Below are 24,194 nucleotides of genomic sequence, written 5' to 3' on the forward strand. Positions count from 1 at the left end.
TAGTCTGAGAGCATTCCTCCTTCCTTTTTCCTTCCTTGTGTGAGGAGTCGCCTCCACCTGCAAGCAGTGGAGGCATTTTTGTTGTCGACTAACCCCCTCTAGCGCCGAACTGGCAGCATCCGAGTCGCCGCTGCCAGGCGGGCCGAGCGCAAGGCTTGGCGGAGCTCAGGAGAGCTGGCGGTCCCCCTGCCCTCTGCGCGCGCCTCGGCCGCGGGGCGAGGGCGTGAGGGCCACGGACGCGAGACCGCTCTCTGTTAGCACTGCGTGTTGCCCCCGCCCTGCTCGGAGAGCCGCGTGATCCCACCAAGCAGTCACTGAGTCTGCGGTTTCCCACCGACCCGAGCGCTGGGCGGGAGTAGGTGCCGCGAGGGGGCGGCTTGCGTGGGGAGAGCAGACCGTTCGCCGCGCGCTCGGCGCAGCCGTGGATGTTGCCGCGCGCCGCTCAGCCTTTGGGCTGCTCGGAGCGCACGGTCCGACGCCGCCACGCCGGGGGCACGCCAGGGGCGCTCCGGGCCCCCGGAATCCCAGCGCCCACGACTGCGACAATGCTCGTGACCTCCACCGCGAAGTCACCGCCGCGCGGCGACGCGAAGACCTCAGTGAGCCCCAGCGCCGGGCACCCGCCCGTCTCCAGCCTGGTGTGACTCTCCTCAGCTGCTTGCTCTTTCTTTTTGGCTTACTAGGACTCGAAGCAGCGGAGGCAGCCACAAAGTTGAGGCGCTCGCCCTAGTGGGCAAGTTTGGGCGTTCCGAACTGGGGAGTGGTTAGGTTGGCAGCCGCCGCCAGGCTCGCCCCAGCCCGGGAGCGCTTGCCCACAGCACTCACCCCCTCCAGCGGCGGAAATATGAAGTCAGGGGGAAGCGGTGTCAGGAGCTGACTCGCCCTAAAGCGCTCGGCGCTGCTGCCGGGAAATGGGAAGCAAAGTGTTTGGGGGACTAAGTCCGGCCTCGGAGATGCTCAGAAAGCGGCTGCCAAGGCCCAGGCGCATCGCCCACGCGGCGGAGTTGGAAGTGTCCGCTGTGCAAACCGCTGCGTCGCCACCTAGGCGAGGGGCTGGGGGCGCAGCCTGTATGTAGCTCGTTCGGGCCACTCACGGCCCCGCCGAGCCTTCACAGCTGCTGTGCCTCTCCTTTTGGCTCTGCAAGTGCCCACTTCAGTCCGGAGAGGCGCTCGGGCCGCCTGAACTGCCCGCCGCACCTGGTCGTCCCTCCTCCTATTCCCCCCGTGAGGCGCCCTCCCCCGCCCCCTCGCTCCCCTCCCCCAAACCACAGCCCGAGCTCGCTCCTGCGCGCGCGCTCTCCCGGGCCCAAGTGAATAGTCCTCGCGCGAGCGGGACACGGTGGTGGATGCAATTCCGCTCGCTTACAGCCGCCAGGAGCTCCCTGGCGCCGCAGGCAGCGTCCTCCTCCGAAGCAGCTGCGCCTGCACCTGGGCAGCCTGGACCTTCGTGCCCTGCCCCCGGGGCCTCACGCGGGGGGCGCCCCGGGACACCTCCTGCGGGCCGGGTGGAGGAGGAAGAGGAGGAGGAAGAAGACGTGGACCGGGACCCCTACCCCACGCAGAACACTTGGCCCCGCTGCTGTCAGTTCTCTTTAAGTGGGAGAAGAAGAGAGCCGGGGAGAGTCATGGGGGGCTGCGAAGTCCGGGAATTTCTTTTGCAATTTGGTTTCTTCTTGCCTTTGCTGACAGCTTGGCCAGGCGACTGCAGTCACGTCTCCAACAACCAAGGTAAGGGACAGGGCGGAGAAGGGGGAGGGGGCGGGAGGAGGCGGGTGCTCTGAGGACCGGTGCGTGGGTCGCCTCCTGCAGGTAACTTCGTCCCGGGGTAGGCTTCTCTGGGCTCACCACACGAGAGGTCGAGGATGTCCCCTTACCAGAGCGCCTGGACTGGCGACCTCAGGAGTTGCGGTCCTTTTTGCTCCCGAATGTCTTTAAACGGATGCGTGGGCATCGGCAGCAGTTGGGTCCCACCGCTGGCGGCCGCGGGACCGCTCCCCGCAGCGCTGTCTCCACAGGAGGTCAGGCTCCGTGGCACAGGTTTAGTGGACTTCGGGCTCTTGGCGGTTGCTCACAGCACGGGAACATGCGGGTTCTCACTTGCCTTCGTGAAAGCAGATAGCTCCCGCTGTACTCTTGGACCAGGTACCAGGCTTTTGCGTGTGGTAGCTAAGCTGCCCTCGCCCAGCCTCAGCCCCCTTACCCCAATCCAGACGGAATGTAGACTTGTTCGAAGTTATTCCTGGACCAGATGCCCAGATTTTTGTGATTTCTTTCTTGAGAGGCAGAGGTGGGGGTGGGGCGCGGGGAGACAAACGTTAAGTGTGAATTTCCAAGTTGTGAATATCCTATTCATAAAGTCGAGTCACTGACAGATTTTTTAGCAAGACTTTCAGTAGGTAAAGTGGTAAAGTGAAACTGAATAGTATGTGAAAAGTGAAAGGTTTACCGAATGGAAAGCGCTGGAATTCTTGAACATTTTCTTTCCTTCTATTCAACAATCTTTACGAGACATATCTCACTGGATTTCTGCTATGAATATTTAAGGATCTATAAAAATATCACCTGCATAATCTAATCCCTTGAACTAAGCTGTGAACAACCATAAAAGTTTTCCAGCATGTACCTGGCCGGATGCTCTCATTGGCGCTGTGATGACCATCAATATGTCACCTGTTATGTCACCCTTTTCTAAAGACCTCAAATACAAAACTTCAGTTATAGTTACCATTTAACATAAAAGTCCTCGAAATAGTTTGCAGATATAAAAATGGAGGTCAGATGACATGAAAGTGTGTACTTGCTTTGTGAGGATGAGAAGGTTAAATGAGAAGGCAAGTAAAACAACACAGCCTTCTTCTTTGTCATAAACATATGACTGTTTTATTTTACTTGGAAAGATACTCAGAGTCAATATTCAGTTCTTATTTATACAGCTGGTACTTTTGACGTTTTCCCAATTATTTCTGTTTTTTTTTTTTACTTGCCAGATTGCAATCACAAATGCATATGTAAATTTGGAAACCATGCATAACTGTCATGTCTTTGAAAATATATCAAATAATGCCACCTATAGTGCCATACTTGCCTATGGTGGTGTGTACCTCCACACACATATTCCTCATTTGTTTTGAAGGGCTATTAGCATTACATATTGAAGGGGTAGTTACTTAATATATCTCTGTGAAAATAGAAGATTGTAAAAAATAACATAAAATTGTTTACTTGAACATTTTTTTGCAGGGAGATAAAAACAATTTTTAGTACTCAGAAAGTCACAAATTTATATTGTACTATATGTTAGTATTTAGTATGTTAATATACATCTCTTTAGTAGCCACACTAAAAAGAGAGTCGTTTACTAGAAATCTTTAACAGTTATTTCCATGCAATAATTTCCCTAAATCAAAATTTAGTTTCTCATTAAGTGTCTATGATACACCAGTTACCATTCTAGGCCCTGGGGAAACTAACATAAATAAAACACATATCAGAATCTCCAAACAACTAAAGTGCCATTCTACCAAAATGTGTCAAGTGTTACAGTATGACCTTTCACATATTCATATTAAATTTAAGGGCATAGATGGGCGCCTGGGTGGCTCAGTTGGTTAAGCAACTGCCTTCGGCTCAGGTCATGATCCTGGAGACCCGGGATCGAGTCCCACATCGGGCTCCCTGCTCAGCGAGTCCCACAGCGGGCTCCCTGCTTCTCCCTCTGACCCTCTCCCCTCTCATGTACTCTCTCTCATTCTCGCTCTCTCAAATAAATAAATAAAATCTTTAAAAAAAAAATTTAAGGGCATAGAGGAGTTGTTATCCTTTTGCAATATTTTTTGTTTATTGTAATGACTTTCCCATAGTTTTTAAAGACATCTTACCTAAAATATTTACCAAATATATATAATTTGTGTGTGTTTTCATCAATTAGCTTAATGTTTGTGAATGAATATTACTCAGTTTACCCATCCATTAAGTAGGATCATTAGAGATAGACTACTAAAACTCTGAATTTTCATTATTATAATAGAAACACAGTCTATTCATAAGATCACACTTGACTAATATAGTACCTAAAGGCTAAGTTGGGTAAAATTTAGAAGGAGTTCTTCAACATAAGATTATAGAGAAAATATGCTCAGATATTTTTATCAGACACAAATGATTGCTTATGAAATGCTTTATACAGCCTAAACTCATAATGATTAGAAATTATGCCTTATGTTATTTTGAGATAACTTTTGAATACTGAAGTCATCATACTAATGATTAATAAAATGTCAAACTTCAGAACATTATTATTAACATTTTGGAGATTTTTTTAATTTGTAGTTTCATAAATGAATCAAAACATATCTTACCAATTTTTAAACATTGAAAACATGGGTCAATGCAGTGTATATACAATATAAAAATATAAATTAGATTTGTTATACACATGATAGTAAATATTAGTAATATGATTATTTAATTTTAAGGAGATAGCATTTGTTTTCCTAGTAACTTGTCTTAAGAGTTAATGGAATTTGTTTTATTTTTTAAATTTGTTAGAGGGCAAAATTTTATTTTTATATAACTTGTGTTCTGATTAAGGATATTCAAAAAGTAAATTTTTTAATGTTATTTATCTGTTTTTACCAAATTATATAAAATCCATCATGATTGAAATGAGTAGATTCACCTTCTTCCCCTTTCCTATTTTTCCATACTTAACCAGGGTAAAATGATGATAATGACAAAAAAGTGAACTACCTCATTTTTAACATGGTGCCTAACAAGGTATTGAGAGTAAGTTGACTATAGGAAGCATCTCTTGTCCTTTAACTGGCTCTGAAGCTCTGCACTATAAAGGCAAAATAAATCAATTTGACTCTCTCTTCCTATTACCTAAACCTCCTTGAATCGATCAGAAAGTAGAGTTGCTTCCTAGATCACTTCATCTGATTAAGTAAGTGAAAACATGATTTGTGTTCAAATTTCTCTTATTCCATTAATTTTTCCTCTATTTAAAACCACAATATTTATTAGGTGTTGCCAATTTTTATTTGAAAATAACAGATTTTACCTTTTCTCTACATAAGCTTTTATTTCTGTACTGGACATTTAGGTGAATATAAAGCATTATTTTATTTCATATGTAAGTAACCATGTATATCAATTACAGTGGTTAGTAGCCACCAGGGGTCCATTTATTCAAAGATTACTCTGCTTTAGCAAATAGTACCGTATAGCCTAAAAGAGTTGATTTATTTCTTCAGGTCATGTTTCCAAAAATAATCAGATACTAAAATAATTCATTCAAGCAAAATATAGTTTGCATACAAGAGTCTAGTGAATTTATTTTACTACCAACATTGTGTGAATTGATCTTTTGTTTTTTTCCCAGGGAACTCAGGACAAATTAAACAAGCAAACAATAGTCTGACTTGTTAGTTTCATTGAATTTATTAATTTGAATGAATTGAATGTAAAATCTACTGAGTTGTATGTGAATACAGGTGAGCATACCTGAGCAGAGAAATATCTGCTTAATAAAATTCATAGTCTGAAATTAGTTGAACTTCTGCAAGTATTGTTCACGAACTATAAAACTAAGTATTGTTCTTATATATATAGAAAGGGACGAATTGAAAATTTTTCAGAAAGTTTGAGTAAACTTTACTGAAAATATTAAAAACTTTGTTAAATGAGAGAAACTGGATGATTTACAAAGTATATTTCTAAAAGAACTTTCACCTAGATAAAATTTTTAGGGATAAACTCTTCATAGTTGTAAAGATGCAAGAGATGGTAATCACATGCTTTCCTAATTAACTGCAAGTATAAAAATAACCTACAATGTAATTTTATCATATATTTACAAATTAGAATAAGTCATTGTATAATTAGTCATTATGATTAGTACTCCAAGTAGAAAGACAAAATGTCATTGATATATATTGTTCATGTAAGTATTGCTTGCTCTGGGTTTGGTATAAAACTATATCTAAAAACTTTTTCATGTGCAAAAACTATACAGTGTTCTTTAAGAGTCTCTTCTTCAGACCAGAAGTAACATGAATAAAGTGGCTTCATTTGGATTTTCTTAAGAAGAAAAATATATATCTATAGTTTATATAAATATATAAACATATATTTATATATCTAAGGTATAAGACAAAATTAATGTTTACATCTTTTAATTTTTTATATTTTAATTTTTATATTTTCAAACTTTATGAATTTGCTAATGCAAATTTCTGTTACAAAATTAAATGTTAAGAAAAATATTAGAGTAGAAATCCCTTTGTTTCTTCACTCATCATTGCCAGTATAAACTAGTGCAAAAGGCATTATAGATTTCTTGTATTTCCTTCTCCCAATATTTTTTCCCCATTGTAGGCACCACGTTTCAATCAGTCTCTCTCTTTCTTCACACACCTGAGTACTTCTGACTGCATACTGCCTTTGTCCAAAATGGTGAAAGAATAGATTGTATTTTATACTGTACATCAACCAGACTCTAGCAGTAATAGAAGTTTCTTCCTTGTCTTTGACTCAGCACTTTTTGGGGAGTGTAAATATGGTGGAGATCAATACATATAGTTAAGTAATCAAAATAGGTTAACTGCCCAAAGTATAGTCATTTATAATCAAACTAAACTTATACATAAAGATTAAATTGTTTATACATCTATCATGTTCTTATTTAAATAAAAAATAATGCATATTTAATGTGTGCAACATATTTGATGTACTGGGTCTATAGCATTTTGATCAATTTGTAATTTTATTAGAGTGGGAAGTGATATTTGAGTCACATTCTAGGGAGGAGAAAGCTAATCGTATAGACTGGAAAGAATTGCATTCTAGGTATGGAGAACTGCCCGGGCAGTGATCTTGAAGGGAAATGAGCTTGACACATTTGAAGAAATGTGTGTTCAGTGTGACAGGAGCTTATTGACCATGGAAGAGAGTAGCACAATATAAGGTTTGAAAGATGGTTAGGAACTAGATCCCACAGAAAAGAAAAGGAGTCCTGGTAAGGAGTTGTATTTTAATATTATTCTAGGTTAAATGGGAAACCGTTGAGAGATTTTCACAAATTTTCATTTTAACAGCATTATGGCTAGTGAGCAAAGAAATAATTGGAAGATGGCAAGAGTAGAATTAGGAGTCTATTGTAGTTGTTCAGGAGAGGGGTTATGGTGGCCTGGCCTGGAGTGGTGGTAGCAGAGATGGAGAAAAAAAGATGGATTTGAGGTACATTTGGGAAGTAGAATTTATGGGACCATCTTATCTTTACAGATAAGTAAATGTAGATATTCAACATTTATATCATTTTTTCCCCATGGGGCCCAAACAGATTTTTCATTACTCCCCATAAAAATTACCTTGCTATATATAAGTACTCATAATTGACATGGGATATGAGGGATGGGGTGAAATACCCATTTTCTACTTTATTTAGCTCAAACTGTTTTTTGAAATACAATCTTAATAGTACAGTTTTGCTATTTCAAGTGGTTGTACATAATGTACATTCATATTGGATCAAATGCCATTTGTTAATGCATTTCTGACATAACTTTCCATATACAGTTATTTTTTGTCAGGAGAATGGCACAGGTGAGTGGGGACATCTTCACAAAGCAGTACAGTAATCCAACAGAATCTAGTTTTCAGCTAAAAAGAGCAATATTTAGAAGTTCGACTTATGTACCAGGTTTATTCATCTCTGTTAGGATCGGATTATTGGTACTGAAAACAAAAAATCTAAATTATACTAGATATAAAATAGGTGTGTTTCAGATATTTTCCATTAGTCTTTTTTTCTTTGCATTTTGTTAAAATGAAGGGAAACCAATGTTCAGAAAGTTTCTAAGAGACACAGAAAATGAGATTTTAGGTTATATGATATTCTTGGGGGCAGGGAGAAACAGGCTTTCCACTCAATAATAGTAAATTTCATGTCATTTAAACGATTTCCCTGACTAGTCAATTATTCATTACTTCGAGTTGTCTTTTAATAATATTATATGAGTGCCATTATTAAATATATAGAAGCATAAAAAGTCCAACTTAACAGTCATATATACTTAGTGTATATTTGGACAATTCATACTCTAGAGAGGCTCATTTAAGCATTTCCAAATATTCTTAAATATACATTCAAAACAGTAAATCTTACATTTTACTTTAGTGCTTAGAATGTTCTGAAAAATGCTATTTTTTTAATTATTTCCATTCTATAAACATTTTGACTTTTTATGGAATATACAACTTCAGTTTTCAATGGTAGATATTCTAAAACCGAATGGAAACATCTACTCTTTAAACAGCTATTTATTGAGGGTCTACTATTTGATAGGTAGTGTAGTTACCATATACAGGAGTTCAAGGAGAAGTTTCCCTCCCAGAAAATACGATCCAATGACGAGTTTCCAGTCTCTTTCCAGATCTGGCAAGAAAAATTTGTTTCCTTAAAATTAGGTACTAAGTCAGGACGCCTGGGTGGCTCAGTCGGTTAAGTGTCTGCCTTTGGCTCAGGTCATGATCCCAGGGTCCTGGGATTGAGTCCCGCATCGGGCTCCCTGCTCCGCGAGAAGCCTGCTTCTCCCTCTCTCTCTCTCTATCTCTCATGAATAAATAAATAAAATCTTAAAAAAAAAATTAGGTACTAAGTCAATTAGAAAAACTTTAAAAATACATTTGCTATGTGATAGTATATAGCAGTACTGATGATAAGACCTCATAATATAGAACATTTACATCCACTTATTTCAAAGTAACATCTAATATTACATTTTATTTCAAAGTTAAGTCACTCAACAATCACATATTAAGCATCTCAGGAATTATGCTAGGTTCTGAGGCTACAATGATGATTATCATACAGTCTCTGTTCTTTAGAAACTTAGTCTGCTCTGTTGATGTTGTGTATCTTTGAATCATCTTTAATTGATGATTTTTATAAGATGAAAAATTTTACAGTAAATGAGATTATGAGGGAGAGACAAGGGAGAAAAGAAATACTATCAAACTTTTAGGCATTTTACTTATAAAATTGTTTCACAAGAATCTTCCAATGTTTTATGATGGGTATACATTTAATTATATGAAGAGAAAACATAAATGTGCATCTTAAAAATATATTCATGATACAAAACATATTTCGCATATGTAATGGCTTTACATGGACTGACATGTGGAGTGAGCTTTTGTTCAAAGAATATTAGACTGGCATATTTTGATGTGTTTACTTAAGGTGGATTAATTATTAAAACCTGTAATTTGTGTTCAAGATGCAAGTTTCAGGTATGAAATAGCAGCAAGCATACCTTTTAATTGAACTTTGTAGTAAGAATTGAGGTTAAAGTGTGTATTTTCAGTCCATGTCCTGAAAAATACATTCAGCTACTTTCCTAGGATACTGCTGAGTCCTCTAGCTGTTGGCCTGTTTGATGACCTGTACTTGGATATAAATGAGAAGTCATTGCTCTTCCTCCTATTTCATTTCATAACTTCAGGTGTAAAAGTCATACTTACTTTCTGATCACAGGAGATATAAGATAACAACTCCTAAAAACTGGATGTTCAGGAGGTGGAAATAATTAATGTTATTTTTGTCTTATAATGTTAGGTATATTTGTGAATATCCGGAGCTGATAAAAAGTAAACATATATGTAAATATATATATATATAACTTATGTTAAATTAAAAATAACAGTAGGATAATTATATTTTCTTTCAGGTTGGCTATACTGTATTATGATACTTATATTTTGTGGTACATGAGTATTGCAATGAGAAATACATTCTTAGTACATAAAGTGTAGTATATAGAATAAGGAAAAACATTTACCCACAACTAAAAAAATCAATATATTGAAATTTGCCTACCTATGATGATTATTAATAGGTATATTTAAGCAAGTTAATAAAGATATTTTGTGTACTAAGAAATACATTTATGTATTCCAGATAGGAATTATCAAAAACTAATAAATTTGAATTGAATTATATCTTAATATCACTTTAATTTTTACTTTAAAAGGCAGAAATCTGTTCCTTGTGTTGCTGACAGATGATACCTTAATATTGCTAAAGATAATAGAAATTAAGTGTATAGAGAATTAAAATGTGCAGAGACCAATATGTTATTCTAAAAATTGATAGTTTAGATAACTGAAATTTACTTTTAAATATGACGCAGTAGCTAAGCAGCTATACAGATACCAAAATGAAAGAAAAATAGAGATAGAAGAGAGAGCTAAATTATGGTACTATTTAAAAATTGAACCTGTTTGGTAAAGAGGTCTCTCTTACATATCTTGCATAAAATTCTGACTTAGATTCGTTAATCTCTGCAAGTATGGAAGTGTCCATTGATGAGAATCTTAGCTAAAACTTACACCCAAAACTGCAGATTTCCTTCCACACTCCCTGTGGATTTAAAGAATACTTAGATAATGTTTATTTTGTGAATGCAAGTGAAAATAATTAGTAGCCATTAAGTATGACAGGAAATAGCTGAGATAACATTTTCCAAAATCATAAGAGTTTTGTCAGTTTCCAAAATTAAATAAAATCTATACATTGGTCCACTTGTTACCAATTAGTATATCTCAGCGAAAAACCAAGAGTGTAATACGATAATTTTAGGATACTGGAACATTCACTCTTAACTTGACTATTTTATATGCATAGTTGAGGGAGGGAGCAGTCAGAAAGAGATCTCAATTTTTATCTGGAAAAAAACCCCAAAATTTCACAAGTACATATTGTTTGTAAAATATATTGCTTAATATAGCTCAAAATAAGTAAAAATTAACACTCCAATTTTATTGTTATATTTATGACACTATATTAAAGCAAAAAGGTACTTATGGTAGATACAATAACTTACTGTCTTACATTGTTATGGTATAATAACTTCATTTTATAGGTTAGAAAAACTGTAATTCACCCAAGTTATTAAAAATATCAGTTTGGTTCTTTTGTTTAATAAAAATTAGATGTGTAAGAATCTTTATAATATTTACTAGTTAATGATCAGAAATCTGTATATGCATTGTTTTTTTCAAGAGCCCTGTTACCTAGTAAAGCAGAATTAAAATTTAAGAATTTGTTTTAAAGGTTAGATTTCTAAAGTTTTAATATGCTTAAAGCTAGATGAAGTTTCTTTTTTTCTAAAAATATAACCAAGTCTTAAAATCAGTTAAAATTGTTAGCTTATTTCTATAATAAAGTTCTCAAATGCTTTTTCATTGCAATATAGCTATAGTTACCTTTGGGTTTCTTATTTGTTCATTTTTATTTTTATTACTTAGGTATAAACACTTCGTTTCTTAATCTATATGGTTTGTTATATATTTTCCAGAATTCTCAAACTAGTTCAACAATAAGTGTACATTCATCCAATTTTTATTTTTTATTTTTTTATTTTTATTTTTTTAAAGATTTTATTTATTTATTTGAGACAGAATGAGAGAGAGAGAGCACATGAGAGGGGGGAGGGTCAGAGGGAGAAGCAGGCTCCCTGCCGAGCAGGGAGCCCGATGCGGGACTCGATCCAGGGACTCCAGGATCATGACCTGAGCCGAAGGCAGTCACTTAACCAACTGAGCCACCCAGGCGCCCCTCATCCAATTTTTAAATGAAATATATTGATACTATTTTTTTCACTGTGCTGGGCACAGGAAATACAAAGGCAAGCCATTGCCATGAAGCTCTGAGAGCCTAAGGTTTAACTAATTAGGCTATTTCTGTGTCAGTGAATAATTAAAATGTTAATTTATATATCAAAGTAATATGGATTAGTTGTTGCATAGATAAGTTCACATCTATGAACTATTGTTTACAGAGATGAAAAGATAAAAGTACTATTCTATGAATTAATATATGGAGACACTGAGAATAAATATTCATTCAATATATTGGCCATGACTTTGTGTGACTGCTAGAAATGAGAAAAGTAAGATCTGCCTCCTGACCTTTGGGACAGTGTTATGAAATGGAAGAGATATACCTGACAGTTAAACATCGGCAATATATTATTGCAAAGATAAAATGAAGGGAAATAACATAAAATTTTACAAATAAGCTTGAGTTACACATGGAAAATGAAAATGAGCCTCACATTTATCAGGACTCATCATCATGAATATATGAAACTAATAAGAGAATTAAAATGAATAGCTCCTCCAGAGACCTCAATTTAAAGTTACATTGAATAGTTACTCTGCACTTAAAGATTAAAATTTATTCTGCATATAAATGCAAAGTAAATATCCAAGTAAGTAGTGTATTACATTGAACATAGAACTTTCAAGTAAGTGGTACAACTTGGCTTTTTCTTTAAAAGTATTATCAGGTTCTTTAAGAAATATATTTAATGATGGTAGCTGCTTTCACCAAAAAACCCCCACAAAATCTAAATTTTAATGGACTGTATGTGATTTTGTCTACTGAATATTTTACCTTTAGATGAAGGTAGAATTGGCAATACTTGTATGGTTTACATTATATTTAATTTAAAGATTAAAATCTTTCTAGAGATGCTTGCCATCTCCTATGTTAATTCTTACTTTATTATAATACTCTTTCCTAACTCTGTTAAATGTTTTTAGCAGTGTTTCATAACTTGGAAATTGCTGGTATTCCTTAATACCTGTCTTGAGAAATTAGGTAAATTGCTGTTTGATTGATCCTGTATTTCATACTTGAAAAATGTGCCTGTAGAAACACATAGAGATAGAAATTGTTGCCAGAACTTGGTATTTTTAAACAGAGAAAAATCAATAGCAGATTATCCATGATTAGCTGTTGACATTTAGATTTGTACATTTAGAATGTCAAAAGCTCTGAAAACTATCAATTTAGTTCCTAAATTACAATAATCTTATTTTCAATTCTAACATTTTATGGTTCTCATTCTCCCTCCAATATAAAGGTATGCTTTAAAAAAAAAACAATTGAAATAATTACAGATCTCTTTACAAACTGGATTTTAATTGATTAATTGAAAAAATTAGAGATCTGCCAATAAACCTAGTGGATTACTTATATCTTTGCATGCATCTATGTTTATTGTTATTATTATAATATGCTGGTGCAGGCATTATTTCTGTCCTATGAAAGTAAGTATCTTTATAAGGCATATTATAATTGCTTTAATATATTTCTTCTCCTTTAATCATTATGTCATACCTGGAATATGGTTACTGCTACATCATAAAAATTATTTTAATTCTATGCCAGAAATATTTTCTCCCACAAGAGACGATTAACCTAGACTGTTGGAATCTGACTTGTTGCCAGACTCTACTAGGTTGATGATATTTTTTGAGGCTTAATATCTTAATTGTAAAAGATTATGACTTTATATATATACCACACTACACACACATAATGCTTATAACATGAATCCCATTCTCCAAATGCACCACTAGGTTGGTGGACAGTTCTATTCCTGATGTGGCACCAGAATTTACAAAGCTTATATGGTGCCTATAAAACTAAGGAAAAAACCCACAAATTTCCTCTTTATTATATTTGTCACTGATATATTAATTCCGAGTCCAAGATTATTCAGTGCAGTTGCTCTCAACTTCCAATTTAAAAATTTTACTTAATTTTTAAATTTACTTAATTCTATTTCAGTGTAAAAGTAGGGACTATTCCGTGTGAATTGGCTATTTTTAATCTCTTAGCTATTAAATTGGAATGATTATGATTTTTTGTTATGTCTAAGTTCTTTACATGCTGTTTACATATGTCATGTTAACTCTCAAGTATTTCCCTCAAGTTGTCTTTAAATAAGTTTATTACTGTTTGGATATCAAGATTGGCTTTAACTTCCCAAATTTCCCCACTCTCCATCCCATTCATTCCAAGATTTGCTTCTGAAGATTCATGCACACATTGATCAATGTTAGATGCATAGTTGAAAAAGAGGGCAAGAGAAAGGTAGGCTCAAGTGGAGGAATGTTTATTGCACAGAGCGAGGCTAACACAAAAGCAGATTCATGTGGCTTTACTGCAAGTGTGACTTTATCTTGAATCCACACATACATATACAATCTTCTAATATTGTCTAGCTCTGAAAAACTTCTCCTTGGGTGGAAAAGGCTAGAAAACAGTTGAAAGGGGGCTAAGAATTTGAATAAGACCTGAGGCTAAACCTTTAGCTAAAAGCAGGAAAGTTTCCTTCCCCAGCTCTCATTTCTCAACAGTTAATATTTTTGAAGGATTTTACAGTTTTATGGAATTATGTCTATTGATCTTTTTCTCAGTTAATTTTCTGGGTTTTTTTTAATGTGTGGAGAATCTTTGCACATCCTATTTAACTGTATTTTCTAGATATGTTATGGTTTCAGGTAGTATATGAGGATGCTATGAAAACAAACATTTCTTTTGAAGATATAAAATGTTCTAGAAAGCGGGGCGCCTGGGTGGCTCAGTCGGTTAAGCGACTGCCTTCGGCTCAGGTCATGATCCTGGAGTCCTGGGATCGAGTCCCGCATCGGGCTCCCTGCTCGGCGGGGAGTCTGCTTCGTCCTCTGACCCTATCCCCTCTCATGTGTTCTCTCTCTCTCATTTCTCTCTCTCAAATAAATAAATAAAATCTTTAAAAAAAATGTTCTAGAAAGCAATTAAGCAGAATATTGAAAAATATTCATACACTTGGATCCATTAATTCTACTTTCATGAATTAATTAATTAATTAGTTTATTTATTTATTTATTTATTATTTTTAAAGATTTTATTTATTTATTTGATAGAGAAAGAGACACGGCGAGAGAGGGAACAGGGGGAGTGGGAGAGGGAGAAGCAGGCTTCCCTTGGAGCAGGGAGCCTGATGCGGGGCTTGATCTCAGGACCCTGGGATCATGACCTGAGCCGAAGGCAGATGCTTAACGACTGAGCCACCCAGGCGTCCCTACTTTCATGAATTTAAATTCTAGGGAAATGCATAAAGACAGGCTAACATTTATATATGAGGATTTTTTTCTCAGTCTTATTTATAAAACTGAAAAATTGGAATAAGAGTAAATGTCCCCAAATAGGAGAATCTTCATTGAGACATAACTTCCTTTATTTGGAAAACTTCTTGAATGAGGGCATGTGAATCAACAAGAGTCCCAAATTTCTCTGTGTGAGAGCGTGGAAAAGCTTGTTTCGCTACTAAAGAGAACATGCTAGAGATGGTAGGAGAACCAGAAAAGAAAGCTTATAAGAGAAACAGTCCGATGGAAATTCTGGGGTCAGTTTAGAGTAGTCAAGAGGACAGTTTAAAAATGATAGTGACTGCCCTCCTATCTGAAATTGTTTGCATGACTGAGATGTTAACAGATCCTCCCATCTTCACCTGCACAATTTTATCACAATCTGTTATACTCCAGAGAAATGAGAATAGAAAATAGAACTAAAAATTCCCTGAGGAGAGGAGAGCAGTTAGGTCACTACCACCCCCCAAAATAAATTCCAGAAGATAGAAGGTTTAGCTATTCAGCTAAACGAGGTTCCTCAGGAACTTTACCCTATCCTTATAGGCAGGTAAGAACAGCAGCTGGGTCAGGAATTTTGTTCTCATCTAGTCCTAAACCATGTCTCTAATCCCTTCAGAGGAGGCAGCATGGATCTATTTAACATGACAGCATTCCCATAGAAAATTCATAGACGGCAAAGAATTTAAAAAAGAAAAGAAACAACACTTCCTGTGTTTGCTATGTGTGCTATTTCTCTTATCAGGAAATACAGATCAAATGTGTAAGAAACGGATTTTAGAGACGTAAAAGGGAAAGTGGCAACTTTAACAGTATGGAATCTTGTTTTGTATGCTTTAAACACACTAGCTTCACTTTCACTTTTATGAATGCATACAATAGATTGGCCACCTGTTCTTTGCTCATGGAAATGAACCCTGAAGTTAGGGATTTGGCTATACATTACAGCCAAAGTGAAAATGGGGGTATATCTTAGGATAATGAAGGAACAGGGCTCTGTTTGCCTTCATCCCCTTTTTCCTGGATGATAAACACTATCATTTCTTAACACCCCTATAGCTTCATCATGCTGAGCTTTCAAACACATTTTGCAGGACAGCCACCAATCCTTTCCTTGCTGCCTGATATCCAGCCAAGAGCTGACTTTATATCCTCTCTTACATTTAGCAACCAGAGGATTAATTTGATCACATATTATCACTGACAAATGACTCCCTAGCAAGGATATATTTCGAATGGCAACATTTCCAGATTTGGAGTAAATGTAAAAAAAAAAAAATAATAGTGATTCATACAAACTGGTTGAGATTACCAGGGTCAGGAAATAGATCCCTGCATCATCTCATAAGCAAAGCTTCAGGCTCATATTATATTTTTGGCTATGTTTTGGAGGTTGCAAGCTATCCCAGCCCAGCTTTATAATGGTTATAAAAGAGAACACTGTGGCATGCAGATCACTTTCTCTTAGGCTAATAAGTGTCATTTGTTTATCAAGAATAGTATTGTTTAAAAGTTATAAATGTCCCTTTTTAAAAACATTTGATGGAGGGGTGGCATCACTGCTTTCAGTTTTGGCAAATTTATGAGGGAAAAGAGTCCACATGGTACAAAAAGAAAGGAATACAATTAAATACAGTTATTTCCTTTTACTCCAGGCCATTTAATTCCTGTCAGTAATCTGTGCTCTTAAGCACTGTGTGATGCTCCCTTTCCAAATAAAACCCTACTAGAAATAGCTGGATTAGAAGGAGTCTGTGTTCTTCAGAAGTACTCAAAGGAAGAGAGGTGTGGTCATTTGCTTGTTCTCCCATTCTTGGAAACTTGATAATTTTTAAGCATTTTGGCAATTAATGTGTATTTCTTCTTAAAACTAAGTATATGGCAGTCCAAGCAGTGCGAGATCTATCCTTCTAATCTCATGGGGAAGTAGAGATAGTGTCTGCTTCCTGTCACCTTGTTCTTTTCAACATGGTGATTTGATGATTGAAATCCTATATTAAGGGGTGCCTGAGTGGCTCAGTTGGTTGAGCATCTAACTCTTGGTTTCAGCTCAAGTCATGATCTCATGGGTCATGAGATCAAGCCCCCCCTGGGGCTCTGCACTCAGCAGGGAGTCTGTGTGAAGATTCTCTCCCTCTGCTTCTCCCCCCACTTGCTCTCTCTAAAATAAATAAGCTTAAAAATAGCTTACTTAGCTATTACTGTAGCTCTTATAACCTGTTAGCAGTTATTTCCATTCTGTCTACACACACACACACACAGCCTGAAACACTATGCTATTTGGTCTATAAACCTTTTTTTCACTAGCGTGCAATGGTTCACACAATTCCAACTATCTCATTTTAGTGCTATAATGAAAAGAACTATAAATTTAAAGTGTGTGTACATTTTTATCTTTTTGACTGTATTTCAGGTCATATTACATTGAGTATTCCAAATATAACCTGCTTGAGCCTGTAGTTATTAGGAAAATCAGTTCTAATTTAAGTTCAAAATAAATGGATAGCATCTTTGTGCTGAAAGAGATTTCTCTGAAAAACTCAAAACATGTTTTACATTCAGCTGTTTGTCCCATTAATGCACATATAAAAATTTATCTCCAGTTGATGGAGGATTTGACATACTGGGAAAAATATAGAAAAAGACCAAATGCTTTTCAACTATGTATATTAATTTAATTCTACTACTTTATCTTTTTTATTCTACCTCTCTAAGGTGAGTAAGCAGCATAAATTACTGCACTTATTTTACTAATGGAATTTATGTGGATGTTAAGTTACTTGGCAAAGCTGATAGACCAAATTAGTAACCACAAAGGAGAAAGAAAGCAGATCTTAAGCGTGTTAGATCAGTGTACTTTCTAAATGGGAAGGAGAATTTCAATCAACATCTAGAGTATTAAAAATGCAGATATTACATTTAAATGTTTCTTAATATTAAATGTCTTGAAAATGTTTAAATCACTGAACTTATATCTCTTATAAAATAATGATAATCTGTTTTAAAAGGATAGAATAATTATTTGGGAAAAAAATCTTTATAAAGAATCCCTGGATGGGTGCCTGGCTGGCTCAGTTGGTAGAGCATGTGACTCTTAATTTCAGGGTCCTGAGTTTAAGCCTTATGCTGGACATGGAGCCTACTTAAAAAAGAAAAATTTCCTGGATTATACAACTTTTTTTTTTATTAGTAGTTAATAGTATGACTTTAAGTGATATTTTTATTTTCATTTTCTTTTTATATTCTTGTTGCTTTCTATTTATTATTATTTGCTTCTCTGTCACCTGTTTACTAATTTGTCTTGATATGTTTAAGCCAGCTGTTGATTAATGAGCAATAGTGATGACTTAAGTACCAAATGAGAAGCTGTATAGTTTGCGTCTTCAGTTGATGCTCCTCAACATGGGCTACTTTTGATTTTCCTTCAAATTAGACTTGGCATAGAAGCTATGGAGTCTTAGTATCTATAAGTATTGCTGCAGAACTTGTTCAAGTGACAGATTGCTGAGCCCACTACCAGTGAATTGGATTTAGTGTTTGAGGTAGTGTTTAGGACTATTCATTTTTAATAAGCACTCTATAAAATTTAGGTGGAAATGGTCTGAGAAACCCCAGCTTAGAGATCCCCGTCTGTATCCATTCTAGTTCTTCGTCTGCAAGCAGTAGGAATTAAAGTTAGCTAAAATAAGCAGAAAAGAGTTTTAAAGATGTTGGATAATCCACAGAATCAAAGAATCCTAGAGAACCAACTTTAGAAAAAGATGGAAACCAAGGCAGCCCCTGGGATCTAGGCATCAGGAATTAATTATTAGCCTCATTGGGCTGAATTGATTTCAGCCCTTTTCTTCTTGTAATTTTATTATTCATCTAAAAATCTTATTCCTGCAAGAGTGAGTCTCATTGGCCTAGATTGTGTCATGAACACCAGCATCATTGAAAGAGTAGAACCCTTTGACTGACAACCTTACCATGTCTGGACACTATGTGGGACAGTTAATTTCTTAAAAATGCTGTCACTAAGGTCAGGAACACGACAGGGATGTCCACTATCACCATTGTTGTTCAACATAGTACTAGAAGTCCCAGCCTCAGCAATCAGACGCCAAAAAGAAATAAAAGGCATCCATATTGGGGCGTCTGGGTGGCTCAGTCGTTGGGCATCTGCCTTTGGCTCAGGTTATAATCCCAGGGTCCTGGGATCGAGCCCCACATCAGGCTCCCTGCTCTGCGGGAAGCCTGCTTCTCCCTCTCCCACTCCCCCTGCTTGTGTTCCCTCTCTCGCTGTGTCTCTCTCTATCGGATAAATAAAATCTTTAAAAAAAAAAAAGCATCCTTATTGGCAAAGAAGTCTCTCACTCTTCACAGATGACGTGATACTTTATGTAGAAAACCCCAAAGACTTCACCCCAAAATTGCTAGAACTCATACAGGAATTCAGCAAAGTGGCATGATATAAAATCAATGCACAGAAATCAGTTGCATTTCTCTACAGTAACAATGAGACAGAAGAGAGAGAAATTCTTCCCATTCAGTTTTCCTTCCCTTCCCCTGTGGTCATCCGCTCTTATGTTCCACATATGAGTGAAACCATATGATAATTGTCTTTCTCTGCTTGACTTCTTTCACTTAGCATAATCCCCTCATTCCATCCATGTTGATGCAAATGGTGGGTATACATCCTTTCTGATGGCTGAGTGATACTCCATTTTATATATGTACCACGTCTTATTTACCCAGTCATCTGTTGAAGGGCATCTCGGCTCCTTCCACGGTTTGGCTATTGTGGACATTGCTGCTATGAACATTGCTGCTATGAACAAAAGAAGCATGTGTTGCTTCTTTTTACTATGTCTGTAGCTTTGGAGTAAATACCTAGTAGTGCAATTGCTGGGTCATATGGTAGCTCTATTTTTAACATCTTGAGGAATCTCTATACTGTTTTCCAGAGTGGCTGTACCAGCTTGCATTCCCACCAAGAGTGTAAGAGGGTTCCCCTTTCTCCATATCCTTGCCAACATTTGTTTCCTGTCTTGTTAATTTTTGCCATTCTAACTGGTGTAAGGTGGTATTTCATTGCGGTTTTGATTTGTATTTTCCTGATGGCTAGTGATGTTGAACAGTTTTTCATGCGTCTGTTAGCCGTTTGTATGTCTTCTTTGGAGAAGTGTCTGTTCATGTTCATGCCCATTTCTTGACTGGATTATTTGTTTTTTGGGGTGTTGAGTTTGAGAAGTTCTTTATAGATCTTGGATACCAGCCCTTTATCTGTATTGTCATTTGCAACTTCTTCTCCCATTCCATGGATTGCCTCTTAGTTTTGTTGACTGTTTCCTTTGCTGTGCAGAAGCTCTTTATCTTGATGAAGTCCCAGCAATTCATTTTTGCTTTTGTTTCACTAGCTTTTGGAGATGTGTCTTGAAAGAAGTTGCTGTGGGCGATGTCAAAGAGGTTACTGCCTATGTTCTCCTCTAGGATTTTGATGGATTCCTGTCTCACATTGAGGTCTTTCATCCATTTTGAGTTTATCTTTGTGTATAGTGTAAGAGAATGGTCTAGTTTCATTCTTCCTGTGGTTGTCCAGTTTTCCCAGCACCATTTATTGAAGAGACTTTCTTTTTTCCATTGGATGTTTTTTCCTGCTTGGTCGAAGATTAGTTGACCATAGGGAGGCGGGTGGGGGGATGGGATAACTGGGTGATGGGTATTAAGGAGGGCACATGTTGTGATAAGCACTGGGTGTTATATGCAACTAATGAATAATTTAACACTACTATCAAAAACTTATGATGTATTGGGCGCCTGGGTGGCTCAGTCGGTTAAGCGTCTGCCTTCGGCTCAGGTCATGATCCCGGAGTCCCGGGATCGAGTCCCGCATTGGGCTCCCTGCTCGGCGGGGAGTCTGCTTCTCCCTCTGACCCTCCCTCCTCTCATGGTCTCTCTCTCTCAGTCTCTCTCTCAAATAAATAAAAAAAAATCTTAAAAAAAAAAAAAACTTATGATGTATTATATACTGGCTAACTGAACATAATAAAAATAATAAAATAAAAAAAATTTAGCCCTTACACTATAAATTTAATTATGAAGTAAATACAGGTTTGTATAATTAGAGTCTATAGAGTTTCCAGGTTTGGACCAGGGGAATTAGGCATCATTTTTGTTACTGCCCTCAATAGAGTATTATTAATTTAGGGGTTATGTTTTAATAGACTCATGAAGCCAGTCTCCCAAAAGGATAATATATATTTGCTTTTATCTAAGTACAATTTGAAACATCCCTTGTTATGAAAGCTCTCATTCTACAGTACAGAAGACAAGGAAATGTATAGGTGGCCTGAACCAACCTTTGCTTTACAAGAAATTTAATTTTTAGTGAATGGCTTAGTGCTATGTCCAAACTTTCAGTGTATTAAAATATTGTACAGGGCGCCTGGGTGGCTCAGTTGGTTAGGCGACTGCCTTCAGCTCAGGTCATGATCCCAGGGTCCTGGGATCGAGTCCCGCATTGGGCTCCCTGCTCTGTGGGGAGCCTGCTTCTCCCTCTCCCACTCCCCCGCCTGTGTTCCCTCTCTTGCTGTGTCTCTCTCTGTCAAATAAATAAATAAAATCTTAAAAAAAAAAATAAATAAAATATTGTACAATATTTTGGTCATTACCATTTGCCTGATTAACATGAGAAAATTTGTAACACAAAGTATTGTGCCCAATATTGATCCAACTTCCATATACAACTACTGTACTTTAAAAAGTAAACTAATTTCTAAACTACAGAACAAAATTGATATGCTGCTCATAAGCCTTGTATTTTTAAAATATCCAGTAACTGGCATTTAAGGAGCTTGGATTTTAAAATTGTCAGTGTTTGATTTTCTTAGAAATAGCTGCTCAGTGGTATAGACTGAGTTTTTGAGTGCTCGCTTCTTGCTGGGAACCATACTAAATACTTTAACATATTCAATTATGTAATCTTTACAACAATCCATGAAGTAAACATTATCATTATCATCCCCATTTTATAGGTGAGAAAATCAGGACAAAGAATAGGTTAAGTAAGTTGACACAGTGTTAATGGATGTTATTTACAGAGTGTTAAGGGTTCATTTGTGTCCCCCCAAAATTCATATGTTTAAGTTTTAACCTCTAGTGACTCAGAATATGACCTTTTTATTTGGAAATAGGATTCTTGCTGACATAATCAGTTAAGATGAGGTTGTACTGGTGTAGGGTAGAGCCCTAATCCAATGTAACTGTGTCCTAATAAAAAGAGGAAATTTGGACATAGACATGGACACAGGGGGAAGCTATGTAAAGATGAATGCAGATATTGGAGTTATGCATCTACAAGGCAAGACACACCACAGATTACCAGAAAATTACCAGAAGCTAGGAAGGGGCCATGAAACATACTCTCTGGCAGCTCCCCCAGGAACCAACCTTGCTGACATCTCCATCTCAGAATTCTAGCCCCTGAACTAACACAATGCATTTATGTTATTCTAAGCTACCCAGTTTGTGATACTTTGTTATGGCAGCCCTAGGAAACTAACAGAGTAAAAGATTTAGATTTAGACATCATGGCTCCAAAGTTTATATTCTTCACCAACAAACTATATTGTCTTCCTAAGGGTAAGATAATTGAATATATACATCATCTCTTAGCATGTGAAAGAGATCTAGACTAGGAAAGCTAATCTAGACTAAGAGAACTGGTAACATTTCTTTGGAGTTTAAAGTGCCTCTTGGCAAGGGCATTGGATGAGAAAGGAGCCTGAAGTACTATTTTCCTTCAAAATTGATAACAAAAAAGAAACAATAACTTACTAAATATGGTTGGTAAAAATATGATCTGATTTAATTATAAATTATAAATTTATATAAATTAAGTTTATTTAAATACATAAAAAAGTATCCACCTTACTAAATGTCTAGGGAAAGATAGAAAATTTTCAGGAAGATGTCCGTTGTTGCTGTTTGACTGATAATTATTTATATATATCTCAGCTTACATAGAGTATGACTTTTACATAAACCCAGGCCTTGATTACTAGTAAATTAAACAGGAAAAATGTAGAAGAAAAATATGATTCTAATTCTACAAACCAAAATGGAGAATATGCATGGCCTTCTGTCCATAACTTTTTCTAATTAAAACTGACAGCTGTGGAATAAAGGAAAAGTCATGCATAACCTATGTTTCTTCTGTTCAGAAATAAATGCAATGAAAGACAAAAAGAGTTAGAAGTAGGAAGTACTTAGAAGGTATATTGATACCTCAACTCTGAAATAGTAGAAGCAATAATGAAAAGCTTGAGGTGTCAGAATGTTCTGAATTGCCAAGAAAAGAAAGGTAAAGGTTTAGAAAACTTTATTTTTTTCCCTTCCAACTCTAAGAGATTAAAGATGAGTTAGGGGAGTTTTCTGCTTATATCCAGTAGAGGAAATGGTAATTTATGGAGCAGAGACAGCTTATTATTAAAGTGTGATCAGTAAGGTGCTTGATTTGTATCTCCTTATATTTCTTTATTTTTTACTTTGTTCAGAGCTGCATAATCAAATAAGCCAGAGACTGAATCCCTGTCCTATGTTTCATTAAGAACTAGTTTCTTGGGGGCGCCTGGGTGGCTCAGTCGTTAAGCGGCTGCCTTCGGCTCAGGTCATGATCCCGGGGTCCTGGGATCGAGCCCTGCATCGGGCTCCCTGCTCCATGGGAAGCCTGCTTCTCCTTCTCCCACTCCCCTTGCTTGTGTTCCCTTTCTCGCTGTGTCTCTCTCTGTCAAATGGATAAATAAAATCTTAAAAAAAAAAAAAAAAAAAAGAACTAGTTTCTTGAGGGGCACCTGGGTGGCTGTCAGTTAAGTGTCCAACTTGTGATTTCGGCTCAGGTCATGATCTCAGGGTTGTGAGATTGAGCCCTGCATTGGGCTTTGTGCTGGGCATGGAGCCTGCTTAAGAATCTCTCCCTCTCTCTTTGTGCCCCACCCCCCAAAAATAACTCTTCAAAAAAATAAGTTTCTTGGAAACTGGCTTAATCATTTGGCCTTGCCTTAACCATTTATAAAATAGCAAAGAGAACACCTAATCAGAATTTATAGATGTGCCTGGCTACACAATCACAATTATATAATAGCTAATATTAATCAAGTTATTAGTAGGTTTTAAGGATTTTAGTGCATTATTTCATACCATCCTCTCATCTGAATTAGGAAGTA

The 24,194-nt window shown here is 37.0% G+C and overlaps 1 protein-coding gene across 1 annotated transcript in view; it reads left to right on the forward strand.

Moving 5' to 3' along the window:
* The first annotated feature begins 843 nt into the window (after window positions 1–843).
* EPHA6 (EPH receptor A6) overlaps window positions 844–24,194 on the forward strand; it is an 833,709-nt gene continuing 810,358 nt past the window's right edge. Inside the window, exon 1 of the mRNA XM_035015180.1 lies at window positions 844–1,728. Within this exon, the coding sequence (XP_034871071.1) occupies window positions 1,347–1,728 (382 nt within the window). The 5' untranslated portion in view covers window positions 844–1,346. The remainder of the gene's footprint in view (window positions 1,729–24,194) is intronic.

This window comes from Mirounga leonina, unplaced genomic scaffold (assembly GCF_011800145.1).
Source record: "Mirounga leonina isolate KUSES-001 unplaced genomic scaffold, KU_Mleo_1.0 Mir_169, whole genome shotgun sequence".
In the NCBI taxonomy this organism is placed as follows: Eukaryota; Metazoa; Chordata; class Mammalia; order Carnivora; family Phocidae; genus Mirounga; species Mirounga leonina.